The sequence below is a fragment of the Protopterus annectens genome, chromosome 17.part0, assembly GCF_019279795.1.
Source record: "Protopterus annectens isolate FY-2018-M chromosome 17.part0, PAN1.0, whole genome shotgun sequence".
In the NCBI taxonomy this organism is placed as follows: Eukaryota; Metazoa; Chordata; order Ceratodontiformes; family Protopteridae; genus Protopterus; species Protopterus annectens.
The window spans coordinates 59415577-59439952 of NC_056751.1; the positions used below are offsets into that span (position 1 = coordinate 59415577).

Sequence of the window (24376 nt, forward strand, 5' to 3'; positions counted from 1 at the left end):
CAGAATGCACAAGATTGCTGAAGTTGGATAGCCCCCAAACAATAAACGCACACAGAGTGCCCATCAGTAATCGACATCTTATACCCACATTTACATTTCTTGAAGCCCGAAGGCTTATGTTCTTTTGTATCCTTGGACATGATCGGCAGGACACTAGACACAGCAACAGCCAAACTCAACACTAGCAACAAAGCGCGGGAACTAGACTCTAAATAAACTGCAGATACCACAGAAGGACCTCTAACTCAAATGGCCCAGACAGGAAACAAGGGAAAGACGAGGTCCTCTAACTTAAACGGCCCTAGCCCGGAGGGATAGGGTACCTAAAAAACTAACACAGAAGGTAAACATAACAAATGGAGGACTAGGTCCTCTAACTAAAACAGGCCTAGCCCGTTGGGAGATAGCTAACGGCATACCAAGACAAATGCCACGAAAGGCCACACAAAAAGCTTCCACAAACCAAAAACACACACCTAGCTATGAAAATAGCTTTTGGAGCTAACAAATTTGGTCAAAGAAGACGAAAAGTTATACTTAGCCACAGCCAAGAGCGAGACCACATCTGAGCTTTACGAGCGGCATGGGATACCTCTTAGCCCAGCCAATTGAAAGACTTCGAGCTAGAGTATGGCCGAGTCGGAGCCGAGGTTAGTCTCCAAACCCACGGGTAAGAATGTAGGCGAGATTGGACTACATAACATCAACCGTTACCATGATTTAATATCTTATCAGTTAAAAGACTTTTGTATTTTATGGTATTTATTTATGCAGCCCCACTGCTGAACCACTGCAGCTGATCTACCTAAACCCTTAACAATACAATAAGATTGTAGAATCTACAAGCATTCATGAGACAAGTCAATGATGTTGTATTCCTAGCAAATAAAGCATCCTTGTTTAATGACACTTAAACATAGGAAATAAAAAAATGTACAGAATTAAGCATTTACTAATGAAATAATCACTTATTAACTATGTACAAACACTGAAGTACATGGCTTAACAAAGAGAAACTGACATCTGGCACTGTGGCACACACAGTTGAAGCCCTGACTGCAACCACCACCCCAAAAAAGGAAAAAAATAATGTTTACCCTTTCTGAACAGAGTAAACTGAGTGCCGTCCTTATTTAAAAATGGTAAACTACAAAATGCAATGCCATCCACAACTCTCCTGAAAACGTATTCATTTTTATTTATTTTGTGGCTAGAAATAGGGACTGAGCCAGCAGCTGACCTTGACAAAAACAAAACAAGAAAAATAAACAAAGTTAGGCAGCCATTTAGAGCACATCACAAGAACATAGAAATAATGAAGAAAGTGTACCTTTATAGCCTTCTGTGCATTAGGAAGTCCTTCTTCAATATCATCTAAAAGTATTCCTCCCATTCCTTGCTGATCATGCTTATCTAAAAGTCTTAGCAGTGCTTTTTTGTCCTTCAAATTGTATTTTGGCTTAAATGCATACTTTCCATCAACTATCTCAATTTTAGGATTGTTGATCAATGCCTGCAATGAGAAAAAGAAACATGCACAGCAATTTTGGCAAAAGAACACAAACAAGAATTGTAAACACAACATACATTACATGCTGTCAAACAGACAACAAGCAAGGCATCCATTTGCCCTTCCAGAAACCAAAGTTAGGCAGTGGATTGGGATATCAATGGAGGATTTGCTGAAATACAATTCTTTCTTGGAGAGAACTCATAAAAGTCACGTGACCCCTATGGGCATAGATAAACAGTAGTAGTAGGACAGGGGTGGGTTGTCACATGATTATGTACAATATGCATATGCACCTCAGTCAGTCAACAATACATCACTCAGCTAGAGCTCCTGATCTGCAATCATGGAACATAACAGAGTCTGCAGCTACCTAACCTGCTCTTCACCATAATATTCGACAGTTGACTAATATGATGAGAAGGTAACATTCAAGACAGGCTAAAAGCAACACCACTAGGGGATATTGAGGCTGAATAGATGAGTGCAACCTTGTAGAAGATGGCTAAAGGTAAATATGCAGCACTTCACCATATGGTATGGAAAAATACTATTTTTTTACACAGAACTCTCTCATGCAAGTCATCAAGGCAAGGGATTCTCATAAATTAAAATCAATTTACGATTTAAGAAAAAAGTAACCTTGCTGTGTAGCTACAGAACAGAGAACCACACACGCACACACACACGCGCGCACACACACACACACACACACACACACACACACACACACACACACACACACACACACACACACACACGTTCCTTTCTATTTGATTTTTAGCACTAATATTGAGTACTAACACAGGTATACAAGCCTAAATCCTAGTACATAATACCCAATTACCCAGAGTATACTTCGGCTTTTCTAACTTTTCGCTCTTGGGAACTATATTAAAATGTGTTGGCGAGCCTCCTCATGGGGAGCATATTTATGAAATGTATACTCCTTTACCACTCTGACACTGCCTACAGTAAGCTCAGCTACAGTTTTGTACTATTGCCAGCTTTCTTCATTACCGGCAGGATAATCATTACTTCTTCTGTAGGTGAATTTATGTTTATATTCAAGTTCAGGCCTTCTAATTTAGTTTAGCTTTAGAGATGTTGTACTCTTCTTCATGTTTCACTGCTTAATTCTTGGTTGCTTCTTAAGCCATTCCTAGTCTTTATCCTATAGTCAGATCTTACTCTGAACTCACCAATGAATCTGACACAATGCTTGCAGTCTTTTGTACTAATTTTGCTTGACTACACTCACTCTCTGTACACAATATTTTATTTTTACTATTTACTTACAGTCCATATTCTGTGCTTTACATACTCTGTTTATTGTTAAGCTTGTTATTTGTTAGAACCAGCTTTCCTTGACTGTGCCATTCACTATTTGCATGTTACGATTTTTTCTGTTAGTATAATTTCTACATTCTGTACTGCATAAAACTCCACTTTGTTGCCCTTGCTTATATGGCCTGGTTCATGGCTGAAATGTGTCCTTGGATCAGTTAACTCACTCGGTTAACAATTTTTAATTAATTAAATAAATAAATTTAAATTAAATGAATTGACAAAGCTGTAATTAAAGACAAAAACTAACAAAAAAATACAAAACTCTCCCCTCCATATATCTTCTTGCTGCACAATGAAAGTTACATTACATCAAGGTTCAGACATTCCATAAAGCTGAATCACCACAGAGACAATGGGAATGGAGTGTCTAAGCTGATCATTTCAGATAACATTGTCAACTGTAAAAAAAAAAAAAAAAAAAATAAGACATCAAGTCAGAAGACCTTACATATAGTAACAGTATTTTCTACCTAGTCCTGATGGACACAGTAGGCTGCAGACATGGCATATTTCTCTTTAAAGTATGGCTAAATAATCCACTCAGGCTGTTCTGATATGCTCAGAAAATGGGCAAGATGCAATATGTCTACAGCTAGTGGTGTTTGGCTTTACTGGCCTAAAAGCACCAGTAAAGACATCAAATGAAAAGGAAAAGGCCATGGGCATTCAGAAGCCATGTGGCTGAAACAGTGATATGTACTTAAGGAGTCATTTGTATATATCCAACAGGCCTCCGCTACACAAGGCTTAAGGTAACAACTAGTTTTTAACTAAAAGGTTTGTCTCTGTGACTTTTTTACCCTTTGACTTGGAAGGTATCAATAAAGTACTATATGACATCAAGGCTGGACCCAATGTCAGCATCAACACCAATGTGGTTAAGTGGCAGCAACCTTGTGATCAACATCAGTGAGAAACAAAGGAACCAGCAACAACAGCATAGGGGCAAAGAGGCTGTGCAGAAAAGACCAGAATACAGTTCTTGAAGCTCACACAATGCTGAGGATAGTGCATCAGATCCACCTACCCTAACCATCAGCATGGCCTCTGTCAGCCTGTTGTAGTTAATGACACGAATGGCAGGTGATGGGACACAGATGGCCTACACTTAGTAAATGAAAGCATCTCTGTCAGTAGGACTGCACAACTCCTACTCCAGGTAGTAGTCATTTGCTGTTAAAAAAAACAGTAGTTTTACTGCAATTTTTTTAAAACAAGGTTAATTATTTCAGCAGGACAGGCCTGACTAGCCATAGAAAGAGAAGAATGTATGGAAGAAGTCAGTTTGATGGCACAGAAGCATAGTGTCTACTTGTGCTACTGCTGACCTGAGCTAAGGAACAGTCTCAAGTCATCAGTAGGACTAACATGTGGGACAGGATAAAGCAGCCAACAGCCAGCTCTCCTATTCTGGGGTAAGGGTTTGGGAAAGCTCAATGCCTGTGCACCCTCCAATGGAGACTTGGAGCCTCAAAGGTCATCAGTTTAGATTAAAGTGGGTGGTGATGACATCTCTGATGTCAGCACTAGCCAGTCCCTAAAGCATGGACTTTGTCCGGCACCCATAAAGATAATGGTTCTTGGCTCCACACATGCAACTCTCTAAGGGATCTCCTGCTCCTGGGACTAAAACAGAGTTATTATCAAAGTCCACTTCATAAGGAGACAGGGTGTCCACTTGACAATGGGTCACAAAGGTAACCAGACACAGCAACTGGGGAATCTGGGGACTGGACAGGTGTGGAAGCACAGGCAGAAGCTGGAGAGCTATGTGGTGCCAGAAAGTGAGCAAGAGGAAAGTGTGTGTGTGTCTGTGTGTGTCTGAGAGAGAAGATGCCTCCTGGTCTTGCAGATGAAAAAAAAAGATACTTAGAATAGGAAGTAAAAGAGCCAAGATAGCTCACTAGAATCCTGCGGGATGGGGTGGAGGGGGCAGACAAAGACTGTTCAGTCAGATAAAGTTTTAAATGCTTCCTTCTACTCTTAAGAACTGCTTTGCTGAACTCATGACAAGACAGTCAAAGGTACTTAGTGTGCTGGTCTGCCAGAGGAATTTTCCTTTCATAGGCATACTTGATGAAGAAACATGCCAATGTTTACTTGAGAGATGGGCCTAGGTCAGAAACAAAAAACAAATTTCTGACAGGAAATTTGTAAGTTCTGACCTCCCAAAAATGCAGGGGATCACAGGACGGAACAACAAGAAGAACCAAATACGCCTCTAATCAACATGAAGTGATAACTGCTAGCTACAAAAAGCAGCCTGGGGATACTTCTCAACCTCAAAGGGTGGCAAAGATGATTTGGAAAGATTTGACACCACAGTGCATTTCAGAATAAGGGGAGAATGCTTAACAACCCATGAAAGTGTTATTTCCAGAGTGACCCTAACATCTCTGGCATTAGTCTTATGCAAGCAAGCACACATGCACACACATCTGTTGATTTCTGCTATAATTAAGGTGCATAGTGTAGACTACAGCATAAACTGAGGGGTTTCCCTTTGGTTGCAGTCATGTGACCCTGGAGTTAGCATCTATAAGTAAATGGGTGTATGGGAGTGAGCCCTCATTAAGGGGTTACGAGGAGCAAAGCCCTCCCCCAAATCAAAGCTGTAACTTATGGTCATATGACTACAGTTGATGACCATCATGAAGTGGAGCTCCTTTTGGGCCTGTGAAGCTGTTTTTTTTTTTTGACTGTTGTTGGTAGTACTGTTTTTATTTTAGGACATTTGTAGTGTACATAAGGTAAATATTTTAGTGGTTTGGTAGGAGTAATATATAGGCAGTAGGAAGTAGTGTGTATATAGTGGTTATGTAAATATTTTTGTTTTTGTTTTCTTTTCATGAAATGTTTTGTGTTTGTGGTGGCAATTTTTAAGCAACATATGAAGTGTAATGCACTTATGTACAGGCCAGCAACAGCTCTACAATACAGTGCATGCGCATTGTCTGTGGTCCGACAGTTTCACTTCTGGATAAAACTTACACACGCACACACATCTCTGTATGATAGTTAATATTTTAACAACATATACTCTTTTATGTGAGTATACATTATATGGGAGGTGATTGAGTTAGTTGACCATAGGCTCCAAAAAACCTTGTACGGTGGTTGTGGCAAATGTACTGTAAATCTGGTGGAAGTCTCCTAGATGGCCCGGTACTGACCATTCTAAGAAATGTGCAGTTGTGCCCAGGATACTGTGGAATTTAATACGCCCTTACAATTTCTACCTATGATGAAAGGATACGCAATGAGGCAGGCATTCAAAAACTGCCTACTCAATAGTCTTCTCGCCCTCTCTCTCTATTAGCTAAAAAGAACACTAAAGTTTAATCTGAATCACTGATATTTCGTGTAAATAACATTATTTTATTTACTTATTTATTTATTTATTTTATTTTTATTTTATTTTAATTTTGTTTACCGGGATGGTCCGACTGGACAAGGTCCGTTTACAGTGGAGGCCCGGGGAGAAAAGCTCCAGTTTAATTAGGATAACATATTACAGTAAATAAACATATAATACCATATGTAGGCAATAGTATCTATTGAACAAGAAATTTCTAGACGGAAGTCAAAAGAGTAGACATTTGCAGTAAAAAAAAGCAATTTACATATATACATTTAGTTAGCAAAGAGCATAGTCAGATTTTATTAGGTACATGTTTTCCATGTAAAATATTTTGAGGAAATATATTTATTGGGGCATGAAAAGGCAGACAGAAGTTGGTTGTAAAGGTAACAGATTGTGGTCTATGTGATACATGGACAGAGCCAAGAACTTGTGAGATGGGCCTTAAGTGAGTTTTTGAATAGAGTGGTGCTAGCTGCAGAAGTCACAGATGGGGGGAGATTATTCCAAGTTTTGGCTATAGTGTGTGAAAACAGAGATTTTCCTGCTGCATTATTTGCTGAGGTAGTAGTGAGGAGTGACTTGTTGGCTGAGCGGAGTGGACGATTTGGAGTGTGGCGGGTCAGTAGATGCCTTAATGCAGGAATTTTATCGGGTTGTTTTAGGATGTTATATGATAGAACAAGTTGGTGATATAGTAGCAGCTGTGGCAGTTCGAGCCATTGAAGTTGTCTGAGAGGTATGCAGTGATGGGTTCCAAATGGGGTGTTTTTGGCAAACTTGGCAATTCTGTTATAACAGGACTCAAGTTTGTCTAGGTCAGATTTCCTAATGTGAGTGAGAATTGGGGCTGCATATAGTAGTGTAGATAGGAGATGGGTTTGAGCTAGGGTGACTTTAGCTTGATTAGTTAGAAAGTTATTTTGCCTGTATAAGGAACCCATCTTTTTGTGCATCTTTTTTATAGTTTGAGAGATGTGGATGTTGAAGTGGAGGTTGTTGTCTATTTCGATGCCAAGGAGCTTGGTGTGAGGAGAGGGAGAGATGATAGTACCATTGGCGGAGGAGATGGAGAAGAAGACTGGAGTTGTTTTTGATTTGTTTGGGGTAAAAAGTAGTAGTTTGGTTTTGTTAGGATTTAGGATAAGTTGTATGTTAGTTATCCATCTTTCTACTGAGGTGAAGGACTCTTGGGTTAGGTCCTGTAGGGAGGTCAGGGATGGAGCTGAGCATATAAGGGTGGAATCATCTGCATATTGGATTAGTGAGGCATGCAGGCTACTTTTGTATAGGTTATTGGTAAATATTGAGAAGAGAAGAGGTCCTAGTATGGAGCCTTGGGGTACACCAATGGTGGTTGGGAGCAGAGATGATAAAGCTCCTTGCCACTGGACAGCTTGTTGTCATTCTGATAGGTAGCTTTTAAACCAAGCAATAGTGTTTGGGGTGAAGGCTAGGGAGGTGAGGGTATCTATTAGTATGGAGTGAGAGACCATATCAAATGCTTTGGAAAGGTCAAGGAATATGGCTGATACGAATCTGTTGTTATTCCTGTGTTGGTTAACTAGGTCTGTGAAGGAGAGGAGGGCAGTGGTTGTACTATGGTGAGGTTGAAAGCCATGTTGTGTGGGAGAGAGGAGATTGTTTATGTTTAGGAAGTGCATGACTTGTGAGTGTATGCATTTTTCTAGTATCTTTGACAAAGGTGACAGAATAGCAATGGGTCGATAATTTGAGAAATCATAGGAGGTGCCTCCCTTATGAAGGGGAATGATATAGGAGACTTTCCACAGATGAGGGATATATGACTCCTGTATAGAGCGGTTGATAAGGATTGAGACTGGGTAGGCTATGGAGTTGGCTGCCATTTTTAGGAAATGTGCTGGTAGCCCATCTGCTGCGAGGGTAGTGGGTTTAAGTTTTAAGAGATGTTTCTTTATTGTAGAGGTTGGGATAGGTGAGAAGGTAAGAGGAGCAGAGTTGTTTGGTGCTGTAGGCATGGGTGTGTAGTTATTTTTGGCTAGTTGAGTGGATAATGAGTTAATGGATTTGGTAAAATATTGGTTGAATTTTGAGGCTATTTCGGTAGTTGTGTCTGTGGAGGTTGTGGTGGGAGAGGGTGTGGTGTTTTTTCCTGGTTTTAGTAGGGAGTTAATTGCATGCCAGAATTTTTGTGGGCTGTTGGAGTATTTGTTTTGGATATTTAGGTAGTAGTTTTGTTTGTCTAACTTAGTTTGCTGTTTAGCCTGGTTTCTAAGATGTTGATAGTTTTGTTTAGAAAGACTAGTGTTGTCTTTCTTCCAGGTTTTCCATGCCTTATCTCTAGATTTTAATAAGGCTCTAGTGGTGTTAGTAAGCCAAGGAGCTGAGTGGACTTTAGCTCTAATAGTTCTTATGGGTGCTATATGGTCAAGGACCTTAATGAAAGTATTATTAAAGTAGTCAACTGCTAGGTCTAAGTTCAGGATATGTAGAGGTTCCCAGTTGCAGTTATTTAATGCAGTGTTAAGATGTAGAGGATTAACTTTGCGATCATTTCTAACTTGTCTAAAGACAGTAGGTTTGTGTATGTTGGTACGTCTGCGTAGGAGGAATGTTGGGAGATGGTCACTAAGGCTGTCTGGTAGACAACCTGTGTGATAGTTTTGTTCTGGGTAGTTCACTAATGTCCAGTCTAATATGGATTTTTTTTGGGACTTCTTATCTATTCTTGTAGGTTCTAGAATAAGTTGAGAGAAACCATAGAGGTTGATGTGGCAAGTGGGGTTATTAGAGGTGCAGGCTAGCCAATCAGTGTTTAGGTCTCCTAACAGAATAGTCTCTTGTGGTAGGTTGTCTTTTGTCCATTGCAGAATTTCTTCAATTTTAATAATGTTATTGCCTGGAGGGATATAAGTACTGAGAATATTGATACTCTTTTTATTGTTAAGTTGTAGCATAATTCCTAAGATTTCAGCATTGTCAAATTTTGGTGGTGGGGTTGGCAGGGGTTGTATAGTAAGTGTATTTTTGTAGATAATTGCAACTCCCACTCCCTTCTTACCTATTCTATCTAGCCTAATGATGTTATATCCTGGATGGAGAATTTCTTCATTCTTAGTGCTGGGATTTAACCAGGTCTCTATTATGGTTAGTATATCAGGGGAGTAGTGGGTTATGAATGCGTGTACATGAGTAATTTTGTTAGATATACTGCGAGTGTTAAGGTTTATGATGAGTAGGTCTGTTGTATGTTTGTTTGGGGGTATGATGTTGATTGGTCCTGGATTCGGGTGAATGTCACCAGAGGTAAGGAGGTATTTTTTTAATAGTATATGACGTCTGATTGCTTGTAGCATATCTACGTAAAGTTTGTTTGGTATCTTTCTTGTGAAAGATGTTAAACAGCACTTGTTGAGTATGAGTACTATTTTGTTAATTTCTAGTAGAAAGGGGGATATGGGGAAGCTCTTGTGGTCTTTTGTTGGTGTGAAGGGTTGTGTTGTATGGTAGGAGGTTTGGGGCAATGAAATATATGAGTGTGGGGACGTTGTGTAGGTTAGGGCTGTGAGAGTAGATAGGAGGCATATAAGAAAGGAGAGCATGGTATGTGTCATTGTGTTTGGTTGATAATTTTAATTAGATGAGAGAAAAGATAGGTGTTGTGTTTGGGAGGAAAGAAGATAATTGGATTTTGGGAGTGGTCAGGTGATATGGGAGGTGGGAGGAGAGGAGATAATTGGAGTCTGGGAGTGGTCAGGTGATATGGGAGGTAAGAGGAGTGAAGATGATTGGCTGTGTGGAGTGGTCAGGTGGTATGGGGTTAAAAATAAATCTAGATGTAGTGGGGGTGTGTGGGAATTGGGGGTAGGGTAGGGGAGCGGAGTGAGCCCACAGGGCGAACGGAGCGGGTAGAGACAAGTGAAGGAGTAATTCAAGAAAAAACAATCAGCCAAGCGCTGACTACTGAAGGTAAGTTAGGTGAGGGTAAGTACAGGGATAAGTACTACAATGGTAGTGAAGTGTGGGAGGATAGGTAGGTGTTGACATTTAAAACTCCAGGGTGAAGTATTTGAGAGGGAGTCTATGTAAGGCAATTCTATATGGGAGCTAGTTGGTCTAGGACTAAGGAAGGAAATACTAAAGGTAGAAAGAAGGGGGGTTACAATGATGGAGGTGAAAAAAAATTGTAGGAGGTCTTCAAGGATAGATAGTGGGTAAAGGCTGCTGGCTGTTTAGGTTGGCGGCATGCTCTATAACCTCAGAAGCAGTAATTACAAATATGATCTTAACGAATAGGTTTCAGGACACCACGTACTTTCTTGCTTCCTTTGGTGTGAGGAGACAGAGAAAAGAAGGCAGTATGATGAGACTGCTGGTGTTTGGAAGGGGTCCTTCCTCAACACGTGGGTAGATTCTGGAGAGTAGAGCAGGTTCAGCAAGTTGGAGAGCAGGGTATTTCTTGCTTCCTTTGGTGTGAGGAGACAGAGAAAAGAAGGCAGTATGATGAGACTGCTGGCGTTTGGAAGGGGTCCTTCCTCAACAGGTGGGTAGATTCTGGAGAGTAGAGCAGGTTCAGCAAGTTGGAGAGCAGGGTATTTCTTGCTTCCTTTGGTGTGAGGAGACAGAGAAAAGAAGGCAGTATGATGAGATTGCTGGTGTTTGGAAGGGGTCCTTCCTCAACAGGTGGGTAGATTCTGGAGAGTAGAACAGGTTCAGCAAGTTGGAGAGCAGGGTATTTCTTGCTTCCTTTGGTGTGAGGAGACAGAGAAAAGAAGGCAGTATGATGAGACTGCTGGTGTTTGGAAGGGGTCCTTCCTCAACAGGTGGGTAGATTCTGGAGAGTAGAGCAGGTTCAGCAAGTTGGAGAGCAGGGTATTTCTTGCTTCCTTTGGTGTGAGGAGACAGAGAAAAGAAGGCAGTATGATGAGACTGCTGGTGTTTGGAAGGGGTCCTTCCTCAACAGGTGGGTAGATTCTGGAGAGTAGAGCAGGTTCAGCAAGTTGGAGAGCAGGGTACGAGGTCAGAGATGCTGGGACCGCGAAACGGACAGCAGCCAGGGGAAATACCACGATCTGTTGTTTATACACAGAGAGAGTGTAAAATTCCCTCTCGCCATTCTCCTGGTGCTTTTGGAAAAACAGGCAACTGTAGCATGTAATTAAGAGAGAACTATGTCACCAACTTGGGCGCAAAAGGAGAACTGCATCATAGGATGTCACTATCTTTGTGAAACACTAAAAACCTCTCTCTGAACATTAAGGCCTTCAGTTCAGAAATTTTCCTAAACGATGTGATGACAAGCAGAATGGCAACTGTTCAATACAGAAACTTCAGGGGTGCACATCCAGCTGGTTTAAAGAGAAGTAGTGTAAAACCTTAGAAGCACAAAGTGTTCAGGTCCAATGGAAGAGTAATTTTCCTAGGCAGTCTTAACAGAAGAATTCCTTTAACAGACTAACTTATAAAAGTTGCTGGTTTGCCAAAGGGGGAAATATAGGGATACAGACTGAGATGGCTGAAGGATGCTCCTTCTCTAAGGCATCCCAAGCCCTCTACAGAATGGCTCAAACAGGTACTGTAGAATTAAAAGACAGAGGCTGAAAAGGGGTCTTCATACCTCTTCTGGCAACACACAGAAAAAGCTTTTCCATTTATCCACATAAGAGTTACTAGTAGCAGGCGACTTAGCCTCTCATGATTTTCAGCATGTCCCATCTAAACCTATGCCTAAAGGGAAGAAGGGTTGTAATGGTCATACCATAAACTATAGAGTCTTCAGGTTGGGCTGATAAGGTCCCCTTTGCATTGTGTGATGAGGTCCAATTGCTTAGGAAGTCTAATGAGCTTTATTCTGGCCATCTCTACAAGTAAGGTAACAGAAGGGTGCTAACAAGCAATATCATTAGCTCCCCCTCTTCCCTTACCTTCTACTTCACCCAGGTAGAAGGGGGATTAGAGAAAATGCATACAGAAACCAACTTACCCCCATTTGAAGGAGAAGACATCCACTGCCCTAGCTTCTTTTTGTGGTGTTCTACTTTGACATGTGTTCCTGTGAAGAAGCAAACATTTTTGTTTCTGTGACACCACACTTATCAACTAACTGAAGGAATACATCCCTTGTGCTACATCAATTCATAGGGGGTCTGCTGGTAACTTGCAAAGGTGGTCCACCAGTAAGCTTAGTTGGGATGGGATGCGGGCTGCGTTTTGGGTCATGAGATTGTAAAATTTCCACGCTACTTTGTCAGCCTGCATGATGAGTAAGGCCACGTTACTTTCCCCCATGCTTATTTATCATGATTTTTGTTGTCTGCAAAACAATTGCAATACATTTTTTTCTCCATATACGTTTTAAGTTTTCGAGTGCTTGAAACACAGCCATCTTTTCTTTTTTACTGGTATTTTTTTTTCTCTGTCAGTGGTCCCATTCTTCCTAGACTGACCCCTGAGTTCCTCTGAATGAGTTCCCCAGGTCAGGTCTGTGCCACCCGTACTCAGTGTCCAATTCAGTGGGTTTGGCTTCAAACAACACCTTGGCTTCGTCTGACTTGCTTGGAGAACCACAAAGGAAATATTTCTTCCAAGATCTGGTTATGCTAACTTCAGGTGTTCCTGAACTCGCTTAGCCTTGCAAGAGGTACCATTAAGAATGTGGAAGCCATGTAACCTATTACCCTCAAGAATTCCAGGACAGTAACTAAAGTCTTTTTAAGCATGACTTGAAAGTATACTGTTAAGAACTCCAGGATTTCCAAAGGGTAAAAGGCCTTCTGGCTGCTAAAATCTACTGAAGTTCCCTGGAAAATAATTCTTTTGGACAATTTTAGGTTTGACTTTGAGGAGGGAGAATGAAACCCACAAGGTCTGGAAGCAGTTCATTGTGAATTGCATAGCCTTTTCCACTTTCTGCTGAACCTGAGCCTAAATCAGACCGTCATTTGGATTAGTGGCAGATGGGAATGCCACTGGCTCTACTGTACACAACTATTGGAGCCAGGCACTCTGTAAACACCATGGCAGCAGTAGCCAACCAAGATGAAAGGTAGTAAACTGGGAGTCTCCTGCCTTGAATCTAATAAAGCATAGTACAGTTTTGTACCTACCATAAATGTAGATGTCCGAATTGGATAGCATCTGCAGTCATAACAACTGGGTTGTCCTGTCGTCAGGCAGCCCTTCAGTCGGCCGGATTCCAAAGTCCGGGTCCGGCTTCGGCTGATGTCGCACTTCACCCGACGTCATCTCTGTTGGTCTTCGGGTATAAAGGCATCAGCCGATGCCATTTTCCTCAGTGTTTCTTGCCCCAGATGCCAGTAGCCCTCTTGGAGGCTAAAATTTGGATAGATGCCAATGTTTTCAAAAAGATAGAGGTAAACACAAAAATAAGCATGTATGTACATATATACAAACAAATACACCATAAAAGACTCCCCCCCACCAGCTAGCTATTAGGAGGGTAAAATACCCTAGGAGTACCACAGAGGGGAAGGAGGGAGGGTAATCCTGACTGCAGATGCTATCCAATTCGGACATCTACATTTATGGTAGGTACAAAACTGTACTATGTCCTTCATGGATGCATCTGCAGTCATAACAACTGGGTAGAATACCATAGCCAACTAGGGAGGAGGATAAAACTAGATTATGGTGTGTTTAGGATCCCTTGCAGTACAGCAGTGGCAAACCCTGCTCGGGATCTGGAATATAGAGGTAAGTTATAATGCTTGGCAAATGTATGCACGGAGGTCCAAGTAGCCGCCTCAATAATGTCTTTGGTTGCCACTCCTCGTAAGAAGGCTGTGGTAGTGGCTGTTGCCCTTGTAGAATGAGGTCTTATGTTCTGTGGAATTGGTTTTCCATGGAAGGAGTAACAGAATCGTATGCAATTTCCTATCCATTTGGAGATTGTCTGTTTGGAAATAGCTTTTCCTTCCCTTCCTGTTGCATAGGCTACGAAAAGTTGGTCAGTCTTTCTGCTATTTTTGTTCTGTCCAAGTAGTAGCGTAGCTGTCTATGTACATCCAAGGTATGCAGTATTCTTTCCCCTCTGTTTTGTGGGTTGGGAAAGAAGGTAGGTAGGTGGATTGCCTGGTTTAAAGACACTCTGGATACCACCTTAGGCATAAATGTAGGATTAGTCCTCATGGACACTCTATCTTGGTGGAAGATTAGGAAGGGTTGCACTGCCATTAAGGCCTGTAGCTCTGAAACCCTCCTTGCTGAAGTAATTGCCAGTAGGAAAGCAGTTTTCCATGACAGGTGTTGTAGGTCTGCTGTTGCTGCTGGTTCAAAGGGTGATAGTGTCAACTTTTCTAGCACAAAGTTTAAGACCCAAGCTGGCAAAGGTTGTTTCCTTGGAGGTTTTACATTCTTGATTCCTCTGAGGAACTGCCTGAGCAAAGGGTGCGAAAAAACAGGTGGATCAAAGCTGTATTCTGCTGAAATAGCTGATGCATGTATCTTGATGGAGGAGTAGGACAAGCCTGAATGAAGAAGTTCGGCCAGATACTCTAGAATGTTAGGCATATCAATGTTTGACACATCTTTTCCTCTTTCAGTACTCCAAATAACAAACCTTTTCCATTTTCCAGCATAGTTCCTTCTTGTTGAAGGTCTGCGTGCTTCAAGAATAATGTCTTTAACTCTTTGGGAAAGTTCTGGGTTAGCTGTTGCTATGTGATGTTCCATGCAGTCAGTTGCAACGTTTTTAGGTTTGGATGTATGATGCTGTAGTTGTTCTGAGTTAGCATCAGAGGCATCAGGGGTATTGGCCACATATTGTTCTGAGACATGCTCCTCAGCAGTGGGTACCAGTGTTGTCTTGGCCAGTTTGGAGCTATCAGGATTATCCTTGGACGTTCTTCCTTGATTTTTAGTAAAACTTTGTGTATCAAGGGAAGAGGTGGAAATGCATATGCTGTCAGGCCTTTCCAGCTGAAGGAGAGCGAATCCACTTTCCATGCCAGTGGGTGTAATGCCCTTGTGCAGAATTTTTTGAGCTGGTGATTGAGAGGTGATGCAAATAGATCTATCTGAGGCATTCCCCATTTGTTTGAGATGGTCTTGAAAATGTCCCGGTGCAGTTTCCATTCGTGGGCATCCGATGTGGTTCTGCTTAATATGTCTGCTAGAATATTTTCTTTTCCCGGTACAAAAATTGCCTGTAACTGGATGTTGTAGCTGAGTGCCAGGTTCCACAGCTCCAAAGTCATTCTGCATAGGGGGTATGAATGAGTGCCTCCTTGCTTGTTGATGTACCACATGACTGTGGTGTTGTCTGTCCTTATCATCAACTGGCCCTCTTTGAGAAATGGTCTGAACCTTTGGATTGCCAGTTTTACTGCCAGCATTTCTTTTAGGTTGATGTGCAGGTGAAGTTGATCCTGTGTCCACAATCCTTGCACGCATTTGTCCAGCATGTGGGCCCCCCATCCTAGGTCTGAAGCGTCTGTTGTGATGGTCTGGCTTGCTTGACATCTGCGAAAAGGTAGGCCTGGGTTTGTCTGGCATGCCTGAGCCCACCATAGGAACTCCTGTTTTAAGCATGGAATTAGTGGGATTTCTGTTTCTAGTCTGTGACTGTGTTGGGACCATAAATTCTTTAGGTACCACTGTAGTTTCCTCATATGTAGTCTGGCAAGAGGGACCAGGATTATGCATGATGCCATGAAGCCCAAGGCCTGCAGTACTTTTCTTGCTGTTAACTTGTTCAGCTTTGTTAGTGCCAAGAAGTAAAGAGGGAGTTCTTTTTGTTTTTCTGCAGTTAGGAATGCCATTTGTTTTACTGTGTCCAATTCCGCGCCCAAGAAAGTCCTTGTTTGGGATGGTATCAGCCTTGACTTTTGTAGATTGACTGTGTATCCCAGTGCTTGTAGCAAGTAAATGACCCTTTGTAAATCTGTTGTCAGCTTGCTTTTGTTGTCCCCTTGTAGCAGGCAGTCGTCCAGGTATGGGTAAATTTGTATTCCCTGTAGTCTGCAATGGGCAATTACTGATGCCAGGCATTTTGTGAATACTCTGGGCAGTAGATAAGCCAAAGGGCAATGCTGAGAATTGATAGTGCTCTGATCCTGCAAGAAATCTGAGGTATCTTCTGCAGATTGGTCGAATGGGGACGTGCAGGTATGCCTCCTTGAGATCTAGAGTTACCAGCCAACACTCCTTGCCCAGCATGGGAAGAAGTTGCTGTAGGGTCAGCATTTTGAATTTTGGGACAATGATGTATGTATTTAAGGCGGATAGGTCGAGAATTGGTCTCCAACTTTTTTCCTTTCTTGGAACTAGGAAAAGTCTTGAGTAGAACCCCTTTCCTTGCTCTGCAGTTGGCACTTTTTCCACTGCTCTCATGTTTGCTAACTGCATTATCTGTTGTAGAGCCTCTGTTTTTTGATTTGGAGGTAGATTTGGCATTCCTCTTTTGATTGGTAAAGTGTGGAAGTGGAACCGGTATCCTTGATCTATGGTTTGTAAAATCCACTTGTCTTTTGTTATATAGTGCCAGTTTTTTGAAAATAAGGTTAACTTTCCGCCTAGAGGAGCTGCTATTTGTTCCCTGGTAGGCGGATTTAGGATTAAGTCACTGTGGTTGTGTTGATGTAGTGGCAGTGGTTGTGTCTGTGCCTCTGTTGTTACCTTGCCACTGTCGTCCTCTGTAGGCACCTCCTCTGGATTGGTTTCTGCCTCTGGAACGTCTGTTTCTGCCCCTTTGAGATCTTGTGGAGTCAGGAAAGGACCAATTTTTGGCAGGCCAGTTCCTGCTAAACCTTGGGGGTTGAACCTGCAAGAAATCTTTTACCGTTTGAACGGATTTTGCCTTTTCTTCCATTTTCTTCATAACCTGCTGGGCAGGTGTACCAAACAAACTTGTCTTATCCATAAGAGCATCTAGTAACTTTGCTTTAACATGATCCGGTAAAGCTTGTTCCTTTAGCCATGCATGCCTTCTTATCACTGTGCCAGTCATGGCTGATCTAAATGAAGCCTCCAGTGCATCATAGCCACATTTTAAGGAATGGTTACTAACCTGTTGTATGTTATTTACCATTTCTAATACATTTTTCTTATCAAGAGATTCATCAGTGGTTAGCTTTTTAGTTAACTGATCAAGCATAAACTCTTGGTATTGTATCATGTGAAACTGACAGTTTAAAGCGCTAGCTGAGAGAGTAGCTGAAGTGTAGACCTTTTGCCCCATCTGTCTAATGACCTTGCTTCCCTTTCAGAAGGAATAGGGTTTTTAGCTATGGTCGCTACTGCCTTGGGACCCTGGGATATAGTTTCGGGTCTGCAAGAGGGGCCTTGTAAAGGTGGTGATGAGTGTCTGGCACCCTGTAAAATCTGTCTGGTTTGGCAGGGGCTGGAGGTAAAGAATCTGGAGCGGAGCAGACATCATTGAAAGCATCATCCACCACAGAGAGAACAGGAGGTATAGCTAAGGGCCTGTGTTGTGGAAGGTGCAGAAAAGTCCTAAGTCTTTTCTGGAGTCTGAAAAATCCTGTTGCTGCCATTGGAACTGCTCTCGCATGGCATGTAAGGTTTCCCCAAAGGAAAATTCTTCTGGTGGGAAGCAGCTGGAATGGATTCTTCAGCATCAGAGTCTTCAAAATTAGAGAAAGGAGCCTCTGGCTGGTCAGTTATGTCTGATTCATCGGCTGAATCATCAGATGACACTGGCTCAGGGGGCTCTGCCCTAGGTCTCTTCTCTGGGGGCTGAGAGGCCCTGTCTGGGTGAGATTGAGATCCTCTAATTAATGAAATTAAATCTTCTGCCAGAGTAAGCATTTGAGAACTAGAGGAGGGCCTGGTTGAAGGGGGTTTAACAGGCACTGTTTTAGTAATCTTGGCTGCTTTAGCCCTGGCGAAGGCCTTAATGGACATGGCTGCTGGAGGCCTAGCAGCACCACGTGCTGGGGTAGAGACATCCAAATGGTGTCTGATAAGTCAGTGGCAACCACCGTAGTGGGTATAATTTCTGAGGCCGATTCAAGAATGGTAGCCGGGGCCTCAGTTGTAGAAATAGATTCAGCTGTACTTGGATCAGTTTTCTCGGTTTCGGCCGAAACCGAGACACTCGCGGTTTGCTTAACCATGGTTTCAGCCGAAACCGCGGACCGCGAGTGTCGGTCTTTATCTTTGCGTTTTTTGGCAGATTGGGTAGTCGGAGGATCCGACGGCATAATGTACGCAAAAACAGAACCGAAAAACTGTTCAGCAAACTCCGACCGATGCCTAAGCGTTCGTCGGTTGAAAGAAGCACAGGCCGAACAGGCTGCTACGTCGTGGGCTGGGCCTAAACAAGGCAGACAATAAGAGTGGAAATCTTTATGAGGTATTTGTTTCCCACAGGTTAAACAATTATTAACTTTTTCTGACATCGGCTGAGGCAAGAAAGAGTCTCCAACGGGGTACTTAGCTTTAGATGTCTTCGAAGTAGTATTCGGTAGAAGTAATCTCTGGATCCGACCGACCGGCACTTGCGAACAGCTTCTGCTTGGCCACGCGCAAGAAAGACTGAGGAAAATGGCGTCGGCTGATGCCTTTATACCCGAAGACCAACAGAGATGACGTCGGGTGAAGTGCGACATCAGCCGAAGCCGGACCCGGACTTTGGAATCCGGCCGACTGAAGGGCTGCCTGACGACAGGACAACCCAGTTGTTATGACTGCAGATGCATCCATGAAGGACATCTGTGGTTCATGTGAATGGGAATATGCAAGCAGGCATAATTGAAGGCAAGGGTGATCATCAGAGCTTCAGAATACAGGAGGACAAAAAAGGCATGCAATGCTAGCAGTTTGAATTTTGGGACCTTTAGAAACTAATTCAACCATAAGCGGTCCAAATCGAGCTTCCCAAGGCCTCTCATTCCTGGACACTAGGACTAATCTCACTCAGACCTTACTTTAGAAGGTCTTCCAAGATGAAAAGTACAAGATCTTTATTGCCTTTTGAAACTTGAGGCATGCCTGCCATCTTTGATTTTGTTTGGAAACAAAGTCTGTTGCACAAGGTTATCACCTATACAATCTACAGTACCTGTCCTTGATGATGCTTTCCAGTTCCTTGAGAAATGCACCAAACTGCTTCCTAATCTTGGGTTTGAGGGGTTGGCTTAGAGAGAGAGAGAGGGAAAAGTTTGTCTGCAGTCATGGCTGGTCCCCCTGTGAGGTAGGGAGCTGAGACCCTAAAGGCTATCCTATCTGGTCTAGCCAGCTTCCTTTTTTGTACTGGCCCTCATTGCCTTTCACTAGCTTACCCTTGCCTTGGCTGCAACAGTAAATCCATGTCTTGGTAGGGTAATTCTTGCCATAACTCTAGACAGTGATGGTAGGGGGAGGATGTAGATGATAAAAGCCATTTCACAAACTGCACAGTCTTCTATCCCACCTCCAGTCTCTTAAAAAAAAGAAGTTATGTCTTACCATAACGCTTCATCTGTGTTGTTGATCTTCATCCATTCATCACTGATGGGAAGTCGGTTCCATCATCGGAACCGAGCCAGCCTTATATCAAGCTCGCGCCAGCCAAAACCTCTCGAGCTAAGCTTTTACCCATAGTACCCTTCTCTTTGTTACCTCAGATAGAGTTTTCCCTTTATCAGTAAAGCAGAGGCTGTTTCTGCACAAGTGCCCTAACTCAGCACTTGGACCTAAAGTATCTCCCAGGAGCCTTGGAGCGGGACGGAGGGTGGGATGTGATGAATAGATGAAGATCAATAACACAGATGAAACGTTATGGTAAGACATAACTTCTTTATCTGATGTTGTTAATCTTCATCCCATTCATCACTGATGAGTCCCCTGCTACCTTTTGTTCCTTGGGTGGCCCTCATGGAAGAATATTCCTGAGCACCATAGAGCCAAAGGACGCTTTTTCCTTGGAGATCAGATCCAACTTGTAATGAGCAATAAATGTACGAGGAGAAGCCCATGTTGCTGCTGCACAGATGTCGTCCATGGAGGCTCTAGAATGGAAGGTTACAGAAATTGCCATTGACCTGGTAGTGTGAGCTTTGATATTCTGTGGTATAAGCTTTTTCTCATGATGGTAAATGTAAAGTATGCAATTTCTAAGCCATTTAAAACAGGTCACTTTAGAAATGGAATTACCCATTTTAGAGCCAGAAAAGGAAATGAATAGTTGGTCTGATTTAGACATTTGTCTTAGTCCTGTCCAGATAAAATCTCAATCGTCTATGTACATCCAATGAATGCAGACAGTATTCCCCTTTTGTTAGTAACATTTGGGAAAAATACTGGAAGGTCAATAGTTTGATTAATGGAGAAATCCGAAATTACTTTGGGAGGAAAGATGGGGTTCGTCCGGAGTGATACTCTGTCCTTGTGAAAAATAAGATAGGGCCGGTTAATGTATAGAGCATGGAGCTCTGAAATGCATCTAGCTGTCGTGATAGCAACCAGAAAAAGAGACTTCCATGATAAGAATTTCATGTCATACTTCGCTGCAGGCTCGAAGGGGGTTTGAGTCAATGACTGAAGAACTAAAGTGAGGTTCCATGGTTCAATAGGCTGTTTGATTGGGGGTCTGATATGAGACACTCCTTTTAGAAAGGTTTTGCATAACCAGTGAGTAATCAGGGGAGAGTTTCCAAAACCATTATGAAAGTTTGAAACAGCAGCTAGATGAACTCGTATGGTAGAGACTGCATCTCCACTTTTGAAAAATTTTGGCAAATAGTGAAAGACTACAGTAACTGGAATGGAATATGGATTAATTTTCTCTTCTTAGACCAAATAGAGAATATCTTCCATTTGTCTAGACAGAGCTTTCTGGTGGATGGTTTGTGTGAGGCCAGAACAATATCACATACTGGAGAGGAAAGGTTATCCTGCCTGGCGATTAGCAGAAGTGGAGAAACCAAGCTGTCAGCTTGAGACTGGTCAGGTTCGGATGACTCAACCCTTGGGGGTGAGAGATCAGGTCTGGAGAAGGATCCAGAGAAGGATCCAGAATCCACAGTCAGCATAATAGGTGAAGCCAGAGGAAGGGAAACCATACTTGTCGAGGCCAATATGGGGCTATGAGGATCACTATGCTTTTCAACCTAAGTGCTTTCTTCAAAAATTGGGGAATCAGTTGAATGGGGGGGATAAGGTGTACAGAAATCCCGTGGGCCAACTGTGGATCAGAGTGTCCCTCGAGGACTCCCCCTGTAGGGGAATTAGGGCGAAATAGCTGATGCATTTGTAATTTGAAGGAGAGGCGAATAAGTCGTAGCAAGGCTGGCCCCTGCGACTGAAAATTTTTGCCATTGTGCTGCGGTTGAGGGACCACTCATGAGGCAGGAGAATACATCTGCTCAGCTTGTCGCACTCACGCTGGAATCTCCCAGATATCCATTGCTATCAGAAAGCAGATGGAAGCTATCACCCACTGCCAAACTCTCATGGCCTCTCGACATAGGGGGTAAGACCTGGTTCCTTCTTGTTTACTGACACACCAGACTACAGACATATTTTCTGACTGAATTGTAATCGTCCCAGAAGGAAGAAAGTACAGTTTTGTACCTACCATAAATGTAGATGTCCGAACTGGATAGCATCTGCAGTCATAACAACTGGGTTGTCCTGTCGTCAGGCAGCCCTTCGGTCGGCCGGATTCCAAAGTCCGGGTCCGGCTTCGGCTGATGTCGCACTTCACCCGACGTCATCTCTGTTGGTCTTCGGGTATAAAGGCATCAGTCGACGCCATTTTCCTCAGTGTTTCTTGCCCCAGATGCCAGTTGCCCTCTTGGAAGGCTAAATTTTGGGTAAATGCCAATGTTTCCAAAAAGATAGAAGGCAAACGCAAAAAATAAGCATGTATGTACATATATACAAACAAATACACCATAAGAGACACCCCCCCGCCAGCTAGCTATTAGGAGGGTAAATACCCTAGGAGTACCACAGAGGGGAAGGAGGGAGGGTAATCCTGACTGCAGATGCTATCCAGTTCGGACATCTACATTTATGGTAGGTACAAAACTGTACTATGTCCTTCATGGATGCATCTGCAGTCATAACAACTGGGTAGAATACCATAGCCAACTAGGGGAGGAGGAAGAATAGATTATGGTGTGGTTAGGATCCCTTGCAGTACAGCAGTGGCAAACCCCGCTCGGGATCTGGAATACAGAGGTAAATTATAATGCTTGGCAAATGTATGCACGGAGGTCCAAGTAGCCGCCTCAATAATGTCCTTGGTTGCCACTCCTCGTAAGAAGGCTGTGGTAATGGCTGTTGCCCTTGTAGAATGAGGCCTTATGTTCTGTGGAATTGGTTTTCCATGAAAGGAGTAACAGAATCGTATGCAATTTCCTATCCATTTGGAGATTGTCTGTTTGGAAATCGCTTTTCCTTCCCTTCCTGTTGCATAGGCTACAAACAGCTGGTCAGTTTTTCTGTTACTTTTGTTCTGTCCAGGTAGTAGCGTAGCTGTCTATGTACATCCAAGGTATGCAGCATTCTTTCCCTCTGTTTTGTGGGTTTGGGAAGAAGGTAGGTAGGTGGATTGCCTGGTTTAAAGACACTCTGGATACCACCTTAGGCATAAATGTAGGATTAGTCCTCATGGACACTCTATCTTGGTGGAAGATTAGGAAGGGTTGTACTGCCATTAGGGCCTGAAGTTCAGAAACCCTTCTTGCTGAGGTTATTGCCAGTAGGAAAGCAGTTTTCCACGATAGATGCTGCAGGTCTGCTGTTGCTGCTGGTTCAAAAGGTGCGTGTGTCAACTTTTCCAGCACAAAGTTCAAATCCCAAGCTGGCAATGTTGGTTTCCTAGGAGGTTTTACATTCTTGATCCCTCTGAGGAACTGCCTGAGTAAAGGATGTGAAAAGACAGGTGGATCAAAGCTGTATTCTGCTGAAATAGCTGATGCATGTATCTTGATGGAGGAATAGGACAGGCCTGTATGTAGAAGCTCTGCCAAATACTCCAGAATGTTAGCAATGTTTATATTGGACACATCTTTTCCTCTTTCAGCACTCCAAATGACAAACCTTTTCCATTTTCCTGCATAGTTCCTTCTTGTTGAAGGTCTGCGGGCTTCAAGGATAATGTCTTTAACCCTTTGGGAAAGCTCTGGATTAGTTGCTGCTATGTGATGTTCCATGCAGTCAGTTGCAAAGTTTTTAGGTTTGGATGCATGATGCTGTAGTTGTTCTGGGTTAACAAAGGCATCAGGGGTATTGGCCACATTTTGTCCCGAGACATGCTCCTCAGCAAGGAGTACCAGTGTTGTCTTGGCCAGTTTGGAGCTATCAGGGTTATCCTTGGACGTTCCTCCTTGATTTTTAGTAATACCTTGTGTATCAAGGGAAGAGGTGGGAATGCATATGCTGTCAGACCTTTCCAGCTGAAGGAGAGCGAGTCCACTTCCCATGCAAGTGGGTGGAATGTCCTTGTGCAGAATTTTTTGAGCTGGTGATTGAGAGGGGAAGCGAATAGATCTATCTGTGGCATTCCCCATTTCTTTGAGATGGCCTTGAAGATGTCCGGGTGTAGCATCCATTCGTGAGCATCCGAGGTGGTTCTGCTTAACATGTCTGCTAGAGTATTCTCCTTTCCTGGTACGAATATTGCCTGTAACTGGATGTTGTAGCTGAGCGCCAGGTTCCAAAGGTCCAAAGTCATTCTGCATAGGGGTATGAATGAGTGCCTCCCTGTTTGTTGATGTACCACATGACTGTGGTGTTGTCTGTCCTTATCATCAAATGTCCTGCTTTGAGGAATGGTCTGAATTTTTGGATTGCCAGCTTTACTGCCAGCATTTCTTTTAGGTTGATGTGCAAATGGAGCTGGTCCTGTGTCCACAATCCTTGTACGCATTTGTCCAGCATGTGAGCCCCCCATCCTAGGTCTGAGGCGTCTGTTGTGATGGTTTGGCTTGCTTGATAGTTGTGAAAGGGTAGGCCTGGATTTGACTGGCATGCTTGAGCCCACCATAGGAACTTCTGTTTTAGGCATGGGATTAGAGGAATTTCTGCTTCTAGGCTGTGCCTGTGTTGGGACCATAAATTCTTTAGGTACCACCGTAGTTTTCTCATATGTAGTCTGGCATGTGGAACCAAGATTATGCAGGATGCCATGAAGCCCAAGGCCTGTAGAACTTTTCTTGCTGTTAGCTTGTTCTGTTTTGTTAGTGCCAAGAAGTAAAGAGGGAGTT

At 42.9% G+C, this 24376-nt stretch overlaps 1 protein-coding gene across 1 annotated transcript in view; it reads right to left on the reverse strand.

Moving 5' to 3' along the window:
* Positions 1–24376, reverse strand: part of GTF2E2 (general transcription factor IIE subunit 2) — a gene marked incomplete at its 5' end in the record, with an annotated part of 1036543 nt that overhangs the window by 329579 nt on the left and 682588 nt on the right. Inside the window, one exon of the mRNA XM_044059142.1 lies at positions 1331–1513. Within this exon, the coding sequence (XP_043915077.1) occupies positions 1331–1513 (183 nt within the window). The remainder of the gene's footprint in view (positions 1–1330; positions 1514–24376) is intronic.